General features: G+C 29.0%; 1 protein-coding gene across 2 annotated transcripts in view; it reads left to right on the forward strand.

Moving 5' to 3' along the window:
* The window catches only part of LOC111684073 (ecdysone-induced protein 74EF), a 76,892-nt gene extending 60,890 nt beyond the window's left edge, over window positions 1–16,002 (forward strand). For both annotated transcript variants that reach the window (XM_023446202.2, XM_023446195.2), the window contains 4 exons: window positions 10,168–10,569; window positions 10,754–10,966; window positions 14,562–15,517; window positions 15,803–16,002. In XM_023446202.2, coding sequence (XP_023301970.2) covers window positions 10,168–10,569; window positions 10,754–10,966; window positions 14,562–15,322 — 1,376 coding nt within the window. In that variant the 3' untranslated portion in view covers window positions 15,323–15,517; window positions 15,803–16,002. The remainder of the gene's footprint in view (window positions 1–10,167; window positions 10,570–10,753; window positions 10,967–14,561; window positions 15,518–15,802) is intronic.
* The last annotated feature ends 369 nt before the right edge of the window (window positions 16,003–16,371 follow it).

A 16,371-nucleotide genomic window follows, 5' to 3' on the forward strand; every position in this document is an offset into this window, starting at 1 on the left:
TTTATTATTGTTTGGTTGAATTTATTTATTTAATTTTGTTGTTATAATTCTTTAGGTATAAAATGTGTATTAAGCTGTTGTTTTATTTGGTGGTTTCCATAACTCGCTCTCCCCATTTCCCAATTTATCGCAATCAAAAAACAACAAAAACAAATAAATGCGCAAAATGAATGCCTCTTTTTAACTCAACACAGAGTTGTCAAAGAATGAACTCCTTGTCATTGACTGATATTTCCCATTATTTAAGAATATTTTGAAAAAATTTATTACTGGCTTCCAATAATAAGTACTGACAATGGGTATACAAATATTTATTAGAACTTGGATTTAGTCAATTAATCTTGCAGAAGGGTGCAAATATTTAAAACACTGACTGCTGTTGATTGTTTGGCAGCCTGCTGTTGTTGTATGACAATATCGTCCGTATTTAACATAATAAAATTGTATTTATATACAAATATGTACAAAAAGTGTGTTTGTTTGTGTACACTCTCCCATAGACAGAGGAACACAAGCAAACACACACACATTGACTTTGCAAATATTTGTGTATTCGGTTCGTAAGCAAGTACGAATGTATGGTATGTTTGTTTGTTTATTCGTTTATACGTTATCCGTAAGGCCTTGAACTTGAGACTAAATTTCCAAAATGCTTTAACACACACAGATACCACATACACTCACACCTCAGTGTATTTATAACTCATGTACAACAACAATATAAATAATAAAAATAAAATTTGCTGCTGCTGTTGTTATTGTACCAGAAGAACAACAGCAACAACCACAGAAAAATACTGACTTGGTTGGTTAGTTGTTTTAATTTTTTTCGGTCTGTCCGTTTGTCTGTCAGACTGACAGTTCTGTTCGTTTGTACGTCTGACTATATGGAATAAATTTGTTGGTATTGTTGTTGTCATTTGGTAGACAGGCTTAAAATACGAAACAATTTCTGTTTTCTGGGCAAAAAATCAACAAAAAATAAAATAAATTTACTGATGAGTAGGAATAATAAAATTTATATATATTTTTTGCATATGTGTATGTATGTACATACATATGTACATTTACTTATTTAATAACGTAAAATATATAAATTCACGAAATTTCTTTTCATTGTCGGAGTTTATACTATAACCCATCTATACTATATATCCTTATATTTATATTAATTTATTATAAACAACTAAAACAATCAACGTCACCACACAAAAAAATATGTATGAAGATAAAAAATTAAACAAAATAAAAACTGGAATTGTGTTTTTAATTCCTAATTTTTTTGTAAATTGAGTTTTAAAATATTTATTTATTATTATTTTAAATATTTTTGTAATTATTATAAATAAAGGAAATAAACGGGCATACATATTTAAACAAATTTAATTGACACAAAAGTCTACGTCATTAAAAGCAAATATTCAAAAGTAAATAATCATACAGCTGGGGATAAGAAAATAGCAACAGTAAATAAAGTGAAATTTATGTAATGTTAACATTTCGGAAATCATCCATTTGCTGAAAAAGTAACACATTATATATTTATTGGCGTTTTTAATATTTTGTGAATTTTTCTTAATTTGGTATCTATGTATATAGTTAAAACAACATTTTCACAAGTAATTAATAATATAAAAATTTTGTAAAATATAAAAGTTATCAATCTTTCAAATCCATTTATTCTCGAAACGACTTTTTTTGGACTATACCAGTTTTAAAGTAAGTGAGCGATATATATCAAAAAAATCCTCAAGTCATTTTCTGAAGAGGAGTTTTTATGGGGGCTAGGGTCAAATTAGGCCCGATCGTTACAAAAATCGGCAATATCATTAAGACTCCAATAAAACTAAGTTATGCCGATTTTTGTTCACATTTAAAATAATTATGAGTCAAAAGCCCTATTCGGAGGTACGGTTATATGGGGAATATGAACCGATTTCAACCATTTTCAATAGCGTTCGTCCATACCATTCGTCAAAATTCAAAGAATCAAAAAATCCGCTAACGTCTAACCTCCTGGTTGGCTTTAATTTGTAAACGAAATGTCCCCTTTTGTAAGCTATGAAGTAGAAACTTAAAAAAAAACAAACATAAGCTTTTCGTATATCTCTTCGTAATATATGTAGTCTTGATAGACTTCCTCGTAAGATAATCACATGTTAAAAAAGCTAGTCACCAGGATAGTCAGTGGACTTCAGGACTGTCCGACAGAACTGCTGGGACTTAAAAGAGGTTCCAATATCATATTTTACTACTTTAGTGAAGAGGGTATATTGTATTTGTGCTGATGCTTCTAAGGCACAAAAATATTCATCCTTACACACTATAGTAGGGTATTATACATTTCTACTCATGTTTGTAACACACAAAAAAATTGGTTATACACCCACCTTAAAGTATACCGATCGACTCAGAATCACTGTGTGCGCAAGTTACAGACCGCAAATTTTTGATAAAATTTGGACCAAGTATTTTTGAACAGGGACAAAGCCTATTGAAAATGGTTGAAATCGGTCAAATATACTTTATCTCTCTACAGATTTTCGTAATGATCGGCCTTTATTTGACCCTGACCCCCATTCAAAACCCCTTTAAAAAAATTAAGCTTTTTATCAACAATTTGTTTAAATACTTTGGAATTCAAGTAAAATTCAAAATTCAATGCGTAGAAACTCTGTGAAGTTTAATATTTTTGGTTGCCCCGTTAATAATAAAATCATATTTTTGTAACGGTATTATGGAGGTATCGGTAAAATATGTATTAATATTTTAGTAGTAACGACATTAGAGCATTGCAAAATTTATTACTATTATTTAATTTTACTCAGAAAAATGTCTATACCTTTAAGGGTTAATTTGCAAAAAGATCAATAAATGGACAAAATATTGCACAATTATAAAATTTCGTTAACCAATTTTAATAACACTTGCTATGTGCGTAACAAAATGTTTGTGGGAATGTGTGATTATTTACGTATAGGTAAACAAAAATAAGATTAGTCAAAAGCAAATGAATAATAACAATAAATAATTGAAAACAAACAATAAGCAAAAGAGTTATTATTTCATAGTAATGAATGAAAATATAGATCAATATCATTGAACTTTTTTATTACACATGTGTGTCTGTGTCTTTGATTTTTTCTTTCTTTTTTTCTTTGTATACCTTTAAAAAATAAACAAAGCAAAAATTTTGCCAAATATTTGCCATTCAAAGAGTAACGACTAAAATCAAGTTTTTTAACCATCAAAATAGTTTGATAATTTGAAATTGATTTTGACGTTTTCAAATAGGAGTGTGTGGTGTGTTTTTACTGTTGCTTTTTTGTTGTATCTTGTCTCAAAAGTTAACGGTTTTTTTTTCGTTTCTTTTTTTTGTTACGATTTTTTCAAGTCTAATGGCAGGTCAATATACCAAAGTAGTCTATATTTAAAATTGTTGTTTCTTTTATTTCTGTTTTCAAAATGTTAATTTATTATTGATGTTTTATATTTGTTGTCGTTTGAGAATGTGTATATGTATATGTACCACATTATTTCGTTTTGTTGATATGTTGTGTTAGAATTGCATAATAACAAAAGCAGCAATAAAACCAACACCAATTCATAATTGTGACTCGGACAACAATAAAATAAAACTTAACTAATAAATGAAGTGGACTGGGAATGGTTTAAATTTTAAAGTCGAGTGAAATATCGATAACAACAAAAAAAAATAGTGTATAAAATTTAAACATGTAAAATACCCGAAAACAATGTAATTTGAGTTCAATTCTGTTATGAATTGTGTATCTTATTATGAACTTGTTGCTTCGCTAATGCCCTTTGAGCCTTTTCTAACTACAAGTTAAAAAAATAAAAATCAAAGCAAAAAAATTAAACCCAATAATTTAAAACAAATCAGTCATTAACTGTCGTTATACAAAAAAGGTAGAGCTTGAACAAAAATTCCTGTTACACCTCTGATAAAAGGGCGTGGCATAAGAAAAACAAAACTATATACTATTAAATTGGTAATGTTATTTTGTAATGCAATAAAACATAAGATATTTTTTAAAATTAGCACCTTTTCTTTTTACTGAAAAACTTCAACTATTCTCCTTCAATATATTTTCATAAACAACCAACTTGTTGATTTGTTGTGATTCGGTTTAACGCATAGTACGGCTCAATTTATTACCTGAATAAATGTTAAACCAGCAAACTATTTTACTCTACTCATTTCCGCTCTTTCCACTAAATAAAAATTATGTGTCAATATATTGCGCCACTTTTTTCTTCGTCGTTTATTTTTCGGTTTAAGCCAAAAATGAGTTTAAAGTTTCTGCGCGTGCTCTCTGGTTACTTCACACTCACAAAAAACTACTAAACCCTAAAATAGCCAAAATAAACAAAATAAATAATTTTTTTTTCTTTTTTTCTGTTGTATACTTATTATTCATTGACCTACTATCCAAACTGTGTGTGGATATGATGTAACCGGCTTAACCACAAATTGTATACATAACAGTTTATATATTTTTTTTCTTTCTTTTAAAGTGTTTTTTTTTAACAAATTTCAAGTCCAAGCTAAAAACAAAAAAATATTTATTTATATATGAGTATAAATAATAATAAAAAATCAGTTTATTCCGTTCATTTTTATGTTTTCTTTAAATTTCGTTTTGATTAATTTCAAGCGATTGTTTTTTTTTTTTACTTTTATTATTGTCGGAAATTTGCAATAATTCAACAGATGTCAGTTTTTTGTTTAAAATAGTGTTGATAGTGTGTAGTATACACCATAAGTTTAAAAGTTAGTTAAAATTGAAAATTACTTCTAAAAAATTTTGAAAAATCACCTGTTTGAAAGAATATATTAGAATATACATTTTTTTGTAGTCCTTTAAATTTTAATGACAGATTGGGATATATTTAGTGGTTAAGTAACAAAAATTTTGTAATACACCATAGGTTTTTATTAAAATTTACTTTCTTGTAAGAATTACAAAGTAAAATTCAATAATTGGACAAAAATTGGTAAAAATAATAAAAATTAAACAGTTGTTAAAGTTTGTGCTCAAACTAACATATTGAAATATTGGTCAGAGACCCACAAGAGTATACATATTCTGGGTATAACAATAAAATTTGACATAAAAAAGTCTTTTATGATCCAAAAGCTCTCTACCAAATTTTATCAGCATAAGTAAATAAATGACCCTACCCTCCATATAAGGTCCCCTTCATAAAATTACTCATTAAAGCTCATTACTGGCTTAAAATTATGAATATAGTGAAAAAATTTAATACACATAAGTGATCCAAAATCACCCATAATTTTATGTTGATCGGCCCATAATTGACTGTACTCCTCATATAAGATCTCTTTCAGAATATGATTTTAACGCTAATCACTGGCTTAAAAAAGTTGACACACGTAAGTTTCAATGAAACCAAAATCTTTCTATCAAACTTTTTTTGGATCGGTCCATAATTGTCACTACTCCCTATATAAGGTACCCTTCAGAAAAGTACTCTAACGATCATTACTGGGTTAAAAATACAGAATACAGAAAAGCGATAAAAATCGACACACAAATTTTTTATACAAGTTAAAATCTCTCTACCAAATGTTTTGAGGATCGGTCTATAAGAAAATTACTTTAACGATCGTTGCTGACTTAAAAATACGTGAACAGTTATTAAATTTTATATAAGAAGCATTTATAGAAACGTAAATCTTCCAACCGACTTTCGGAAAGTGATATTTGATGTAAAAATGCTATGTATGAACCTAAATTGGTGTAAAAACTTTTATGAAAACAGTCAATTATTAACTCTATCTCTCATATAAGGTCTTCTTCAGTTAATTTGATGAGTAATATAATTCTGATGTTTATAGGAGAGCATTCCTTTTAAGGCGTATGGTTTGATGGTGGGTATTTAGATTCGGCACAGCCGAATATAACACTCACTGTTAATCTTGTTAAAAAATGCAAAAAAGTTTTAAGTTTTTAAAATAATCTTTAAGATTTTAACATCATATAACTATTTTTTGGTAAAATATGGATTATATTTTCTATAGAATATTTTTTGAAGGAGATTTTCACTGCAGAACAGTATAATTGAATGTATATTTTTTAAGGATTCCAATCCCGAAACGAATTTATTTTCAACAAATCGAAATGTTGGTCATAGACCCAAAAAAGTATACCATTCTGTGTCTGTAAGATGAAAAAAAAACGAGTTAAAAGACTCATTCCATTTAAGCTGCAAATTTAGACGAAAATTGACACATGAAAATTAGAACTATAAGATTTTGCATTTCAAACTTTACACAAATCTGAGTGATACCGGTTAAGGCAAATGAGCTAGTGGTTAGTGTTCTAGTCTGGTAGACCGGAGGTAGACGGGAGGTGGCTCGATTCCCACCTTAGGCACTGGTTAAGAAGCACCACAATAGGTCCGATAGAGGCCTAGGTGTATTTCCTCGGATTTGGTGTATATATGTACATCCTTCTTAAAAAAATCCATCAAAAAAGAAACAATTTTCTTTACAAACATGATGATTTAAAGATTTTCATCCCGAAAAATCCCGGCATCCCGAAATAACCCCATTATGGGACTACAAAGACATTCAAGGAAATTGTATAAGCTTTCTTATAAGCAAAAAATGCAAATTTATTCAAAATCGTTGTTTGAGTTGGTCACTTGACATGAAATTCCCCATATATGTATGTATATTAAAGCTTTTGCTTGTAATTATGTATGTGGCAAAATTAAAAACCAAAAATATTAAAAAAAAATACAAATTTGCAAATTTTTTGTTGTAATTGTGTTTTTTTTTTCTCATTTTTATTTATTATTATTTTAAATAAAGGTTAATTGTTTACAAACAACTTCAAGGGTAAAGAACGCCACCAACTACATAAAAACATCTATCTATTAAAAACAACAAAATTTTCTAAGAAATCATGACTAACACGTGACAGTATTTTGGTTAAATTTACCAAACAGTGAACAAAAAAATTGCAAAAAACATATGTATGTATAATAATGTGCATTGTTTTATTTGTTTTTTGTTTTTGTCAAAGATACTTGTATTTTATACATATGAATGATTGTAATCTATTATGAAATATAATTAAATTGAAACTATTGAAAAAATGTACGTGCTGCACATTTTTAAAAATTAAAAAAAAAATAAACAATAAAATAAATTGTAGAAGGTGTTTTTTGGTTTTATATAAAAGATCACGAATTTTTGATGAAGAATTAAAATAACAACCAATAATCAATTTATATTGATTTAGCAATATCTATATATTGTTATTCCAAAAATGATTTCTCTTATATAAATTGTGTTCTTAAGAGATAAATACTTATTTTATTTTTGAAGATGTTCACCATGTGGTTTGAAATATTATGTGTAATTATGTATGTTTCGGCCTCACAAAAAATGGCCTCAAAATATTCGCTGTTATATAGGTAATATGTTGCTGGAAAATTTTCAAGAAAATATCCTATGGGGAACATTTTTTATGTCCAATTCAATATATTACCCAGATCAAAAAATCTTTGTTTTGTTTTATAATTGTTTAAAAAATATATTCAGTTTATCGATAGCCGTTCGTTAGCTGGACCGGTTGCAAAAAAGCCCTTTTCAGTTATTTTTTTAAATTTTACTGTTTTTTTTTTTTTTCTTTAAAAAAATATATGATATGAGGTATTATTTGAAATGTTTTATGAATCCACGTCTAGTGGTGTGCAAAATTGTATATACTTTTTTATTTATATTACTGAAAACCTAAACATTTATGATTAATACATCATTGGCTTAAAAATCCCTTCCAAACGATACCCAATATTCGGTATATTGTTTCAAAACAAAACGAAATTTTAAACAAATAATTCAAAAATACTTTTTTTATTTAGTCCAGCTCACGAATTGCCATTACTAGATTTAAAATATTATAGGAATCATCATAAAACAAAGCAAGGTAAATGTCGAGAGGGGTAAAAACGCGTTTTTGTATTCCATACAGAGTGACTCGGTCTAATGTATGTACATATGTATATGTATTTTACTTTTGGTTATAATAAAATACATATGTATATACATACATATGTACATTTTATGTATGTATGAATGATGAAGTATTGAAGAAGTATGAAATATTCTTGAGCCTCGTAATTCCATATTATTTATTATACACTTTGTAAACACCATTTTCAACCTTTTGAACCTAGTTAAAAAATTTAGAAATATGCAAATCTTTTAAAAACACTATTTTGAAAAAAAAAATTTTAAAAAATTATATATTTAGTTAAATATTTTTATAAATTTTCAATGACTTTTAATTAACACCCGTAAAAAATCCCCAAACAAACAATTGTTAACATTAGGAAATTAACATAAACATTGGGATTAAAAATACATACATATACATATGTATCTACATTTGTTTGTTAAAACAAATGCATTAAGTAAAAATTCCTAACATGCATTTTAATTTTGTTAAATTTATTTAAATCATTTTCATTCGATTTGAAGACTTTTAATGAAAACATAAACGAAACCAAACTAACTGGCAAAGCAAGAATAGCAAACTAACAACAACTACAACAAGAAATATGTGCCTAAACCGAACATGAACAACAACAATACCAACCAACATGCAATAATAATGCAACTAACAAAGCATAAATTGTAAAAAACGAGTGAATTACTGCTGTTGCTGCTAAATACAAACAAACATATTGACAAACTCGTACCTTAGACTCGTGTGCGCACTATGCCGACTACGACAGCGAGCCTTGACCTGATTTCTCTTCCTCTCTCGCGGCCAATTGTTGTTTTTAAAGTTGTTGTATTATAGTTGTTTTTGTAATTAAGCCTCAAGATGGGATCGGCAGTGTGGTGGAGTATTTTGGGGAGGCTCGCTACATTTGTTCATACACATACATGCAGACATGGAGAGTCAAAAAAGCGTTTTAAAGCAATTTGTTTTATACTCGCGTACTTGCGGCTGTCTGTTATTACATTTGTAGTTGGTACTTGTGCACTATCGCTGCAATAGCAAGCATCCGCTGTTGTTGTTGTTGCTTGTAAAGCTCTACTAACAACTACAACAACTAACTACAGCAACAACACCAACATAAGCGAAAATACATTTTAAATATTTTTAGGTTAAGGAGGGAAGAGAGAGAGAGAGAAGACTTGCCATAAGAGGGCATTTAAGAGAGGGTGTTGTGCATGTGTAAATATTTATATACGTATGTATGTAGTTTATGTGTAAGTGTATGTATAAAAATCATTGAATGGGCTGAATAAGTTAAAAAACTTTATAAGAAAAAAACCAGCCTTTCCAACAATGTTTATAGCCGTACTCTTTTTAGTACATGCAACATACAACCTGACTGTTGAAATTTTAAATGACGAGTTGTTTGGCTGGCAGGCTGACTGGTCGCTTGATTTGTTGTTATTTCTTTTTATTTTATTCTAATACATTGTTTTTTTTAGTTTTACTTTTGAATAGTTGAGTTTTTGTTATTCATTTTTATGCATCTGCCAAGCCAAAGAAATCAGTGAAAATGCACTTTTACTTTTATTAAAAAAATAAAATAAAGAAACATTTTCCGTTGCAGTGCTGCTTCACTGCATTGCTTGCCATACGTCCATCCATCCATCGTTGTTGCATGCGGTGAAAAGCAAAAGTAAAAATTGTTGTTGCAACAACAATAAACTGTAAAAGAAAGTCACTAGTGAAATGAAAATGAAATCGAAATTAGTCATGAGGTTTTTTAATTTAAAAATAATAATTAAACCGCAAAAAATTTGCTTTTTATTTTAAGAAAAACTAAATTTATTTAAATTTTATTATTTGAAAATAATAGCTTTACAACAAATATTGCTAAAGGTTTTTTATTATGGAAATTTATATATAAATATTTTGTTGTAAATATTTCTTTTAATAAATTTAAAATATTTGTGTAGTTTATAACAATAGTCTTAATTAGGGTGTTTTCAAAACCCTTTTAACCGTGTAAGACTATTATTCTTAAAATGCCTAAATATCATTAAAATTTGCAATGAAGAATTACACTTATTTTACATCATTTTTATATTATAAATGTTTTATTATTATTAAATAACAAACCCCATTTCAATTTATTTATTTTCAGATACAGAAATTCCTATTATCAAACAATCAACAAGTCCGGGACCTCATTTGCAACACCTGCCTCCACATCATCAACAACAAACGCCTCATCCACAACAGCAACAACAACAGCCACATGTGACAACACAACAGCAGACCACAAATCAAACATCGTTTACAGGATCAACCACTGTCATTAATATTAAATCAGAACAAAATGTTTTGACCTCACCGCAACATCAGCAGCAGCAACAACAACAGCAGTCGCAACTTGGTGCCGTCAATTTGCAACATGGCAGCTTAACAGGACCCAATACCAATTTACAGTCATTGAATATACCACACCGGCCACTTTTGCATAATTTGCTAAGCGGTGGCTCACTGCATACAACACATCACAGGAGTTATGGTGCAGGAACAACAGGTAGTTTATATAAATCGTGTTACCGTCTTCATTTGTTGTATGTGTGTTTTAAAAAAAATTAATGTCCTGAAGAAAAAAATTAAAAGCAAAATCTAATTCAAAAACCCATATTTAAACCACCAAAAACCCTTATTTGTTTTTCCCGTTCTTTCTTTTTTATCTTTTTCACTTGTGTAAATAACAGGTTCATTTCCTCCAAGTCCAGCCGATAGTGGGGTTTCCGATGTCGATAGTTCTAGTTCAGGTGGCCAACCGTGCAGTGATGAGCTTAAAGCTCGTCTTGGTTTGCCACCGCATTGTAATACGCATACAAACCATTTAACATCGGGCACATTTCTACATCCGAATCTGTATCAAAATTCTCAAATAAGGAATATTTGGAATCGTGGTGTTGGAAGTGAGTAAAACCTTATTGAAGAAAACCTTTGTATATAATTCTAAATGTAAAAATATTGTTTTTGGACAAGGTCTGGGTAAAGGTTTATATAAATGTTTAAAATTGACAAATACTAGGCGGAAAAATATAAATACAGAACATTTCTTTTTTGCTTAAAAATAATAATGAATAAATATAATTAATTTCAAAACACGTGTATATAAAACAAATACAAAATATGGTTTAAAACCAGTCTACATTTTGAAATTTATTACTAACAATATTAATCGAAAAATTTAATTAATAATATATGTATATACTGAGTTGTAAATAAATCCTGTTGGCATTTCGAAAAGAAAAGTAAAAATTAATATAATACAAATACATATGCAATATATCTACATATACATATGTATACATATTTAGCATATATCTATAAAAATGAAATAAAATTACCGCAAAATTGAAATTGTTAAATTACTTTTTTATATCCACCACCACTATGAGGAGTCCTATGTTAATCTTGTCATTCCGTTTGTAACATTACGAAGAAATAAAGTTTAGGTTCTTATAAAACTCAGTATTTTTGGTTTAAAATCCTAATCTGGTTGTGGGTATAAAATATTCGGTAAAACCGAATATAATATTCTTAATTAAAGGAATTGTTGCAGTAACATAATAAGCCACACGTTATTGAAAGTTAGTTTTATGTGCTAATTACATGGCATCCACCAAAAAATATAAATTTATAATTCTCAAATCTTTAAAATAGTTTTTCTCAATATCGAGTCATATCGTCATATTGTCATATCGAGTTACTGCAATAAACTTTAATATGGATTGATTTCGTAATAGATCTAATATATTTTGCTCCCAATTAGCATTTGCAATATAATATACATTTTAGTATTTCAGTATGGTGTAGTATGGGTCCACCTGTTTTGGAATGAGATAACGAATTAAAATAATTTAGAATTCAAATTTTTTTTTAATATTTCGAAACACTATATTCAAAAAGTTCTAACTCAAAAAAATACATTAAAATACATACATATAAGCTATTATTAAAATAAAATTGAAAAAAAAAAAACTTTAATAAAAATGAAAATACATATGTATAAAAAATCGTACTCTAGTAAAAAAAATAGTTTATAAGTTCCTGAAAGTTGACTCATTTAAGTACATTGGGGTTTCCTTAAAACAAGTATATTTTTTTGTTTAAATTTTCTTAAAGATCAACAAAATACATACATATGTATGTAACTTTGAAATGACTAAAACAAACGGAATATAATACTACAATGGTATTGAATTGATGATTAAGTTTTCTATCACTTTGTATGTAGTCGCGTACTGGGCAAAACTAACAACAAAAAATAAATAAACTTAACTAATGTCTCACTAAACTAATACGATTAAATTTAAAAAAGTAGAAGGAAAAGGGAAAAAACTAACAAACATATAGACTAACGGACGGAAAGACGTTCAGACAGATAAACAAACAAATGTTTAACGAATATAAAAAACATCTAATGTACATGCAGATACACATGTACGTATACGTATTTTTTAGCATCATTTTTATATTATTTTCTTTATATAGAATTTCTAGAGTTAAATATAAATGTTTGTACATGTGTGCTTGAGAGAATGTGCGAGTATGTATATATGTATGTTTGCACGTAAACAATGCAAAAAACAACCAAATATATACATATGTATGTATGTTTGTACATGAAAATGTTTATAAACAGTTGTATGTATGTATGTACGTCAAAATGAACGACTTTACTGCACTTAATGTTTGTACTCGTAATGTTGTTTTCGCTGTTTTTTTATTATTATTGAACGAAACATACATACGTCGGTATTGTTATTTTCGTTGTTTTTGTTTTTAAACATACATATGTATATACGTATGAATGTATGAATCTGTGGTCATCGACACATTGCCTTTGCACAAATTCTGAAGGTCACAACCACATGCATCTCCGTATGCACATGAATAGTGTTTTGTTTAATGGTGTTGGAGCACAAAATCCACTAAAAGAGTATGGAGAGCAAACATTTGGCGAGTGAGTAAAATTTATATTTCACCCAATACAGGGGCTCCAAATAAAAACTGCATTTGTATGGCGGTTTGTTTTCTTTATTTCTTTTTGGCGTAGTTCTCATTTAAAAACTCTCTGTTTGAATGAAAACGAGTGGAAGTACATGTGTTGGTGCTTTGTATTTTACCAACGATGCGTTTGTTCCCTTAACCCCCTTTCCCATTTATAGAAAATTGTGGAGCTTAATGCTGGCATACGAGCATTCCAGATTATTTGTGTAGTTGTACTGTTTGTTATTTATTCATTAAAGAAATCATTTTTCTGCTCACACTCTCTTGTTTGGTATACATATTAGTATAAATTTTTTATGTGCATTCTTGTTTAAGCGAGAGTAATACTAACATGTTTATTATTATCATTTTTTTTTTAATTTTAAATTAATATGTGTGTTTGTTGTTGCTGTTGTGCACGAGAATTGCAAAAACACTTTTATTTTTATTGCAGTATATTTTGTAACATTCCTCGTTAATTTTGACGCCGGATGTAAACCAACTAAACGAGAAATGTTCGTACGTATGTACAGATACCAACATACATACAAACATGAATGCATATAACAACATATGTACATATGTATGTACGGACGATTGTAAATAAAAACGGAAAAGCTTGTAAAACCACGAGCAGAATAAAATTTTTATTTATATTAGTGTAAATGAAATGTATGTATGTATGTATGTATGTATGTATGTATGTATGTATGTATGTATGTATGTATATTCGTGCAATCGTTTGTGCTTAAACGACATAAACATATTAAGAAATCAATAGTTGAAAAGTTCTTTTAAAAAATTATAAAATGGGTGCGCTAATTTCCCTAAATAGTCAATAAAGTGACACTAAGCTTCTTTTCTGCATCATTTGTGGACACTAAAATGCCGATTGTAAAATAATGAATACATTCTTGCCATGTTAGAGTAAGCCATGATTTAAAATTATGTTACATATGTAGAACGAAATACGAAAATAATTTTGTTTTGATCTTTGCAGTGACTACAGAACAAAACAACAAAAACGATTTTTTTGCATTGTTTTTGCTTTTGAGCATCTAGAAAAGAAAACAATGGGAGCAAAACTGATATTTTTAATTTTTGTAGATGTCTATTTAGAATACTCTAGTTATAAAAACGAAAACAAAAATATTAAAAATTTAATGAAATCAAACACACACTAAAAGATTTTTTCATAAAATAGGTTTCTCCATTTGTTTTGTTTTTAAATGTACGACTGATTATAAAGGCAAAAGCAACTAGATGAGCGAAAAGACAATTATTCTGTTTTCGCTCTTTTTCACTTAAAAAGTATTTGTTGGAGATTTCTTCCGAATTTATGACTCGATTTTTTGCATTCTATATATCAACTAATGTCTTTTATCCCACAAAAAGTCCAAGGCAATAATTAGCATTGAATATTGAATTAAATACATGTGTAATTAAAATGCATTTAATTTCCCTCCCTTATTTCTCTTTCTCTCTCTGTTCTCTCTCCCTAACCTATACATACAGTGCCCGAAAATTACTATTTACCTTTATCCACAAATGGCGGCAATACTTCCAGTAATGGCCCAGTTGGTAATAACAATGTTTCCTGCAGTTCAACGGCGCCAAATGGTTTGACCAGCAATGGTTCCTATACAGGTGCACCCTACTTTACAACTCCATCTCCGCCTCGTACAAACGTCGGTTTGGCTTCACATCATTCCCTACATCCCCATCAACAACATGCTTTGCATACGCACCAGCAGCATTCCTCCGTCTCCAATCCAACGGTCGGTTCGACCAGTAACGGCGTTCTGAACACGAATGGCGTGTTGACGCATCAACAAAGTGTTATACAACCGGCAACATCGAGTGTTAACTATGATCTCTCCTACATGCTAGAGTTGGGCGGCTTCCAACAGCGTAAAGTTAAAAAGCCCCGCAAGCCCAAAATCGAAATGGGCGTTAAACGACGCAGTCGAGAAGGTTCCACTACCTATCTGTGGGAGTTTCTACTTAAACTTTTGCAAGATCGCGAGTACTGTCCACGTTTCATAAAGTGGACAAATCGTGAGAAAGGCGTTTTTAAACTGGTCGATTCGAAGGCCGTTTCACGCCTATGGGGCATGCATAAGAATAAACCCGACATGAACTATGAGACAATGGGACGAGCTCTACGCTACTACTATCAAAGAGGCATACTGGCAAAGGTGGATGGTCAACGTTTAGTTTATCAATTTGTTGATGTACCCAAAGACATAGTGGAAATTGATTGTAATGGTGTTTAAACGAGAATGAAACAAACCAAAAACTAAAAGAAAGAAAACAGATCGACAAAAAATAGAAAGGAGACCAAGCAAATTAAAATGTATCGGACCATTTGATGATTGAATAAAGTCGATACTCCACAAATTGGTGAACAACAATAAAATAAATCAAATTCTCTAATTGTAACCAATCATTGAATACGATCCCCAAAATAGGTAAGTTATATTAGAATTAAAAAAATCTTTCTTTTTTAAGATCAATCGAAAATAAAAAACCGATTCATATTTAGATTGAAAACATAAAAAAGTCACAAATACTGACATATGTATGAGTGTTAATTGTTGCAAATAATAATAATACTCATACAAGGGGGGACATGTTTAATGTAATATTTACACAGAAATTATTGTGTTTTTGAAACGAAGCTCAATAACTATTATTTCAACATTGCTATTTACTTTGTTCTTAAACGGTTTATTTTTTATATCTCCTTCTATTAGCTATTCTCCTATAATGGGTTAAAAACACTGGATGGTGCTGCATTCTAGAAAAATACTTGCGCTTCCTGCAACTCGAACACAAAAAAGCTCAAGCGAAATTATTTTTCTTCAAAAGTTGAAAAAAATCTTTGCAACATGCTGTACATGAGTGTAGATCGAAATTGGATAATTTTCTAAACAACATAACAACAAACACATACGAAAAAAAACCAAGCAAAACAACAACATTTGGATGAATTTTAAAATACAGGACTACTATTCCCCTGTTACAAATAAAATGAAAACTTCCAAATTTCCACTTTGTATGTTAAAAAACATAAAAATTTCAAAAGCTAAGCTTAGAAAATAAAAAATACAATTCTATAACAAAACGTACGGCCAAATATGAAATTGGGAAACAACAAATAAATCTCAACGTTGTTAAAGTTAGAGTTAAAAATGTAAAAAGTTTTTTTTTTAATTTTTAATGAAACAATTTGTAATAATGGAAAACTATATGTGTTAATAACTTTAAAAAAGTACTAAAAAATTTAATTCTCCTTCAAAATCTAAATTTGCTATTATAAATA

The sequence above is a fragment of the Lucilia cuprina genome, chromosome 5 (genome assembly GCF_022045245.1).
Source record: "Lucilia cuprina isolate Lc7/37 chromosome 5, ASM2204524v1, whole genome shotgun sequence".
NCBI lineage: Eukaryota > Metazoa > Arthropoda > Insecta > Diptera > Calliphoridae > Lucilia > Lucilia cuprina.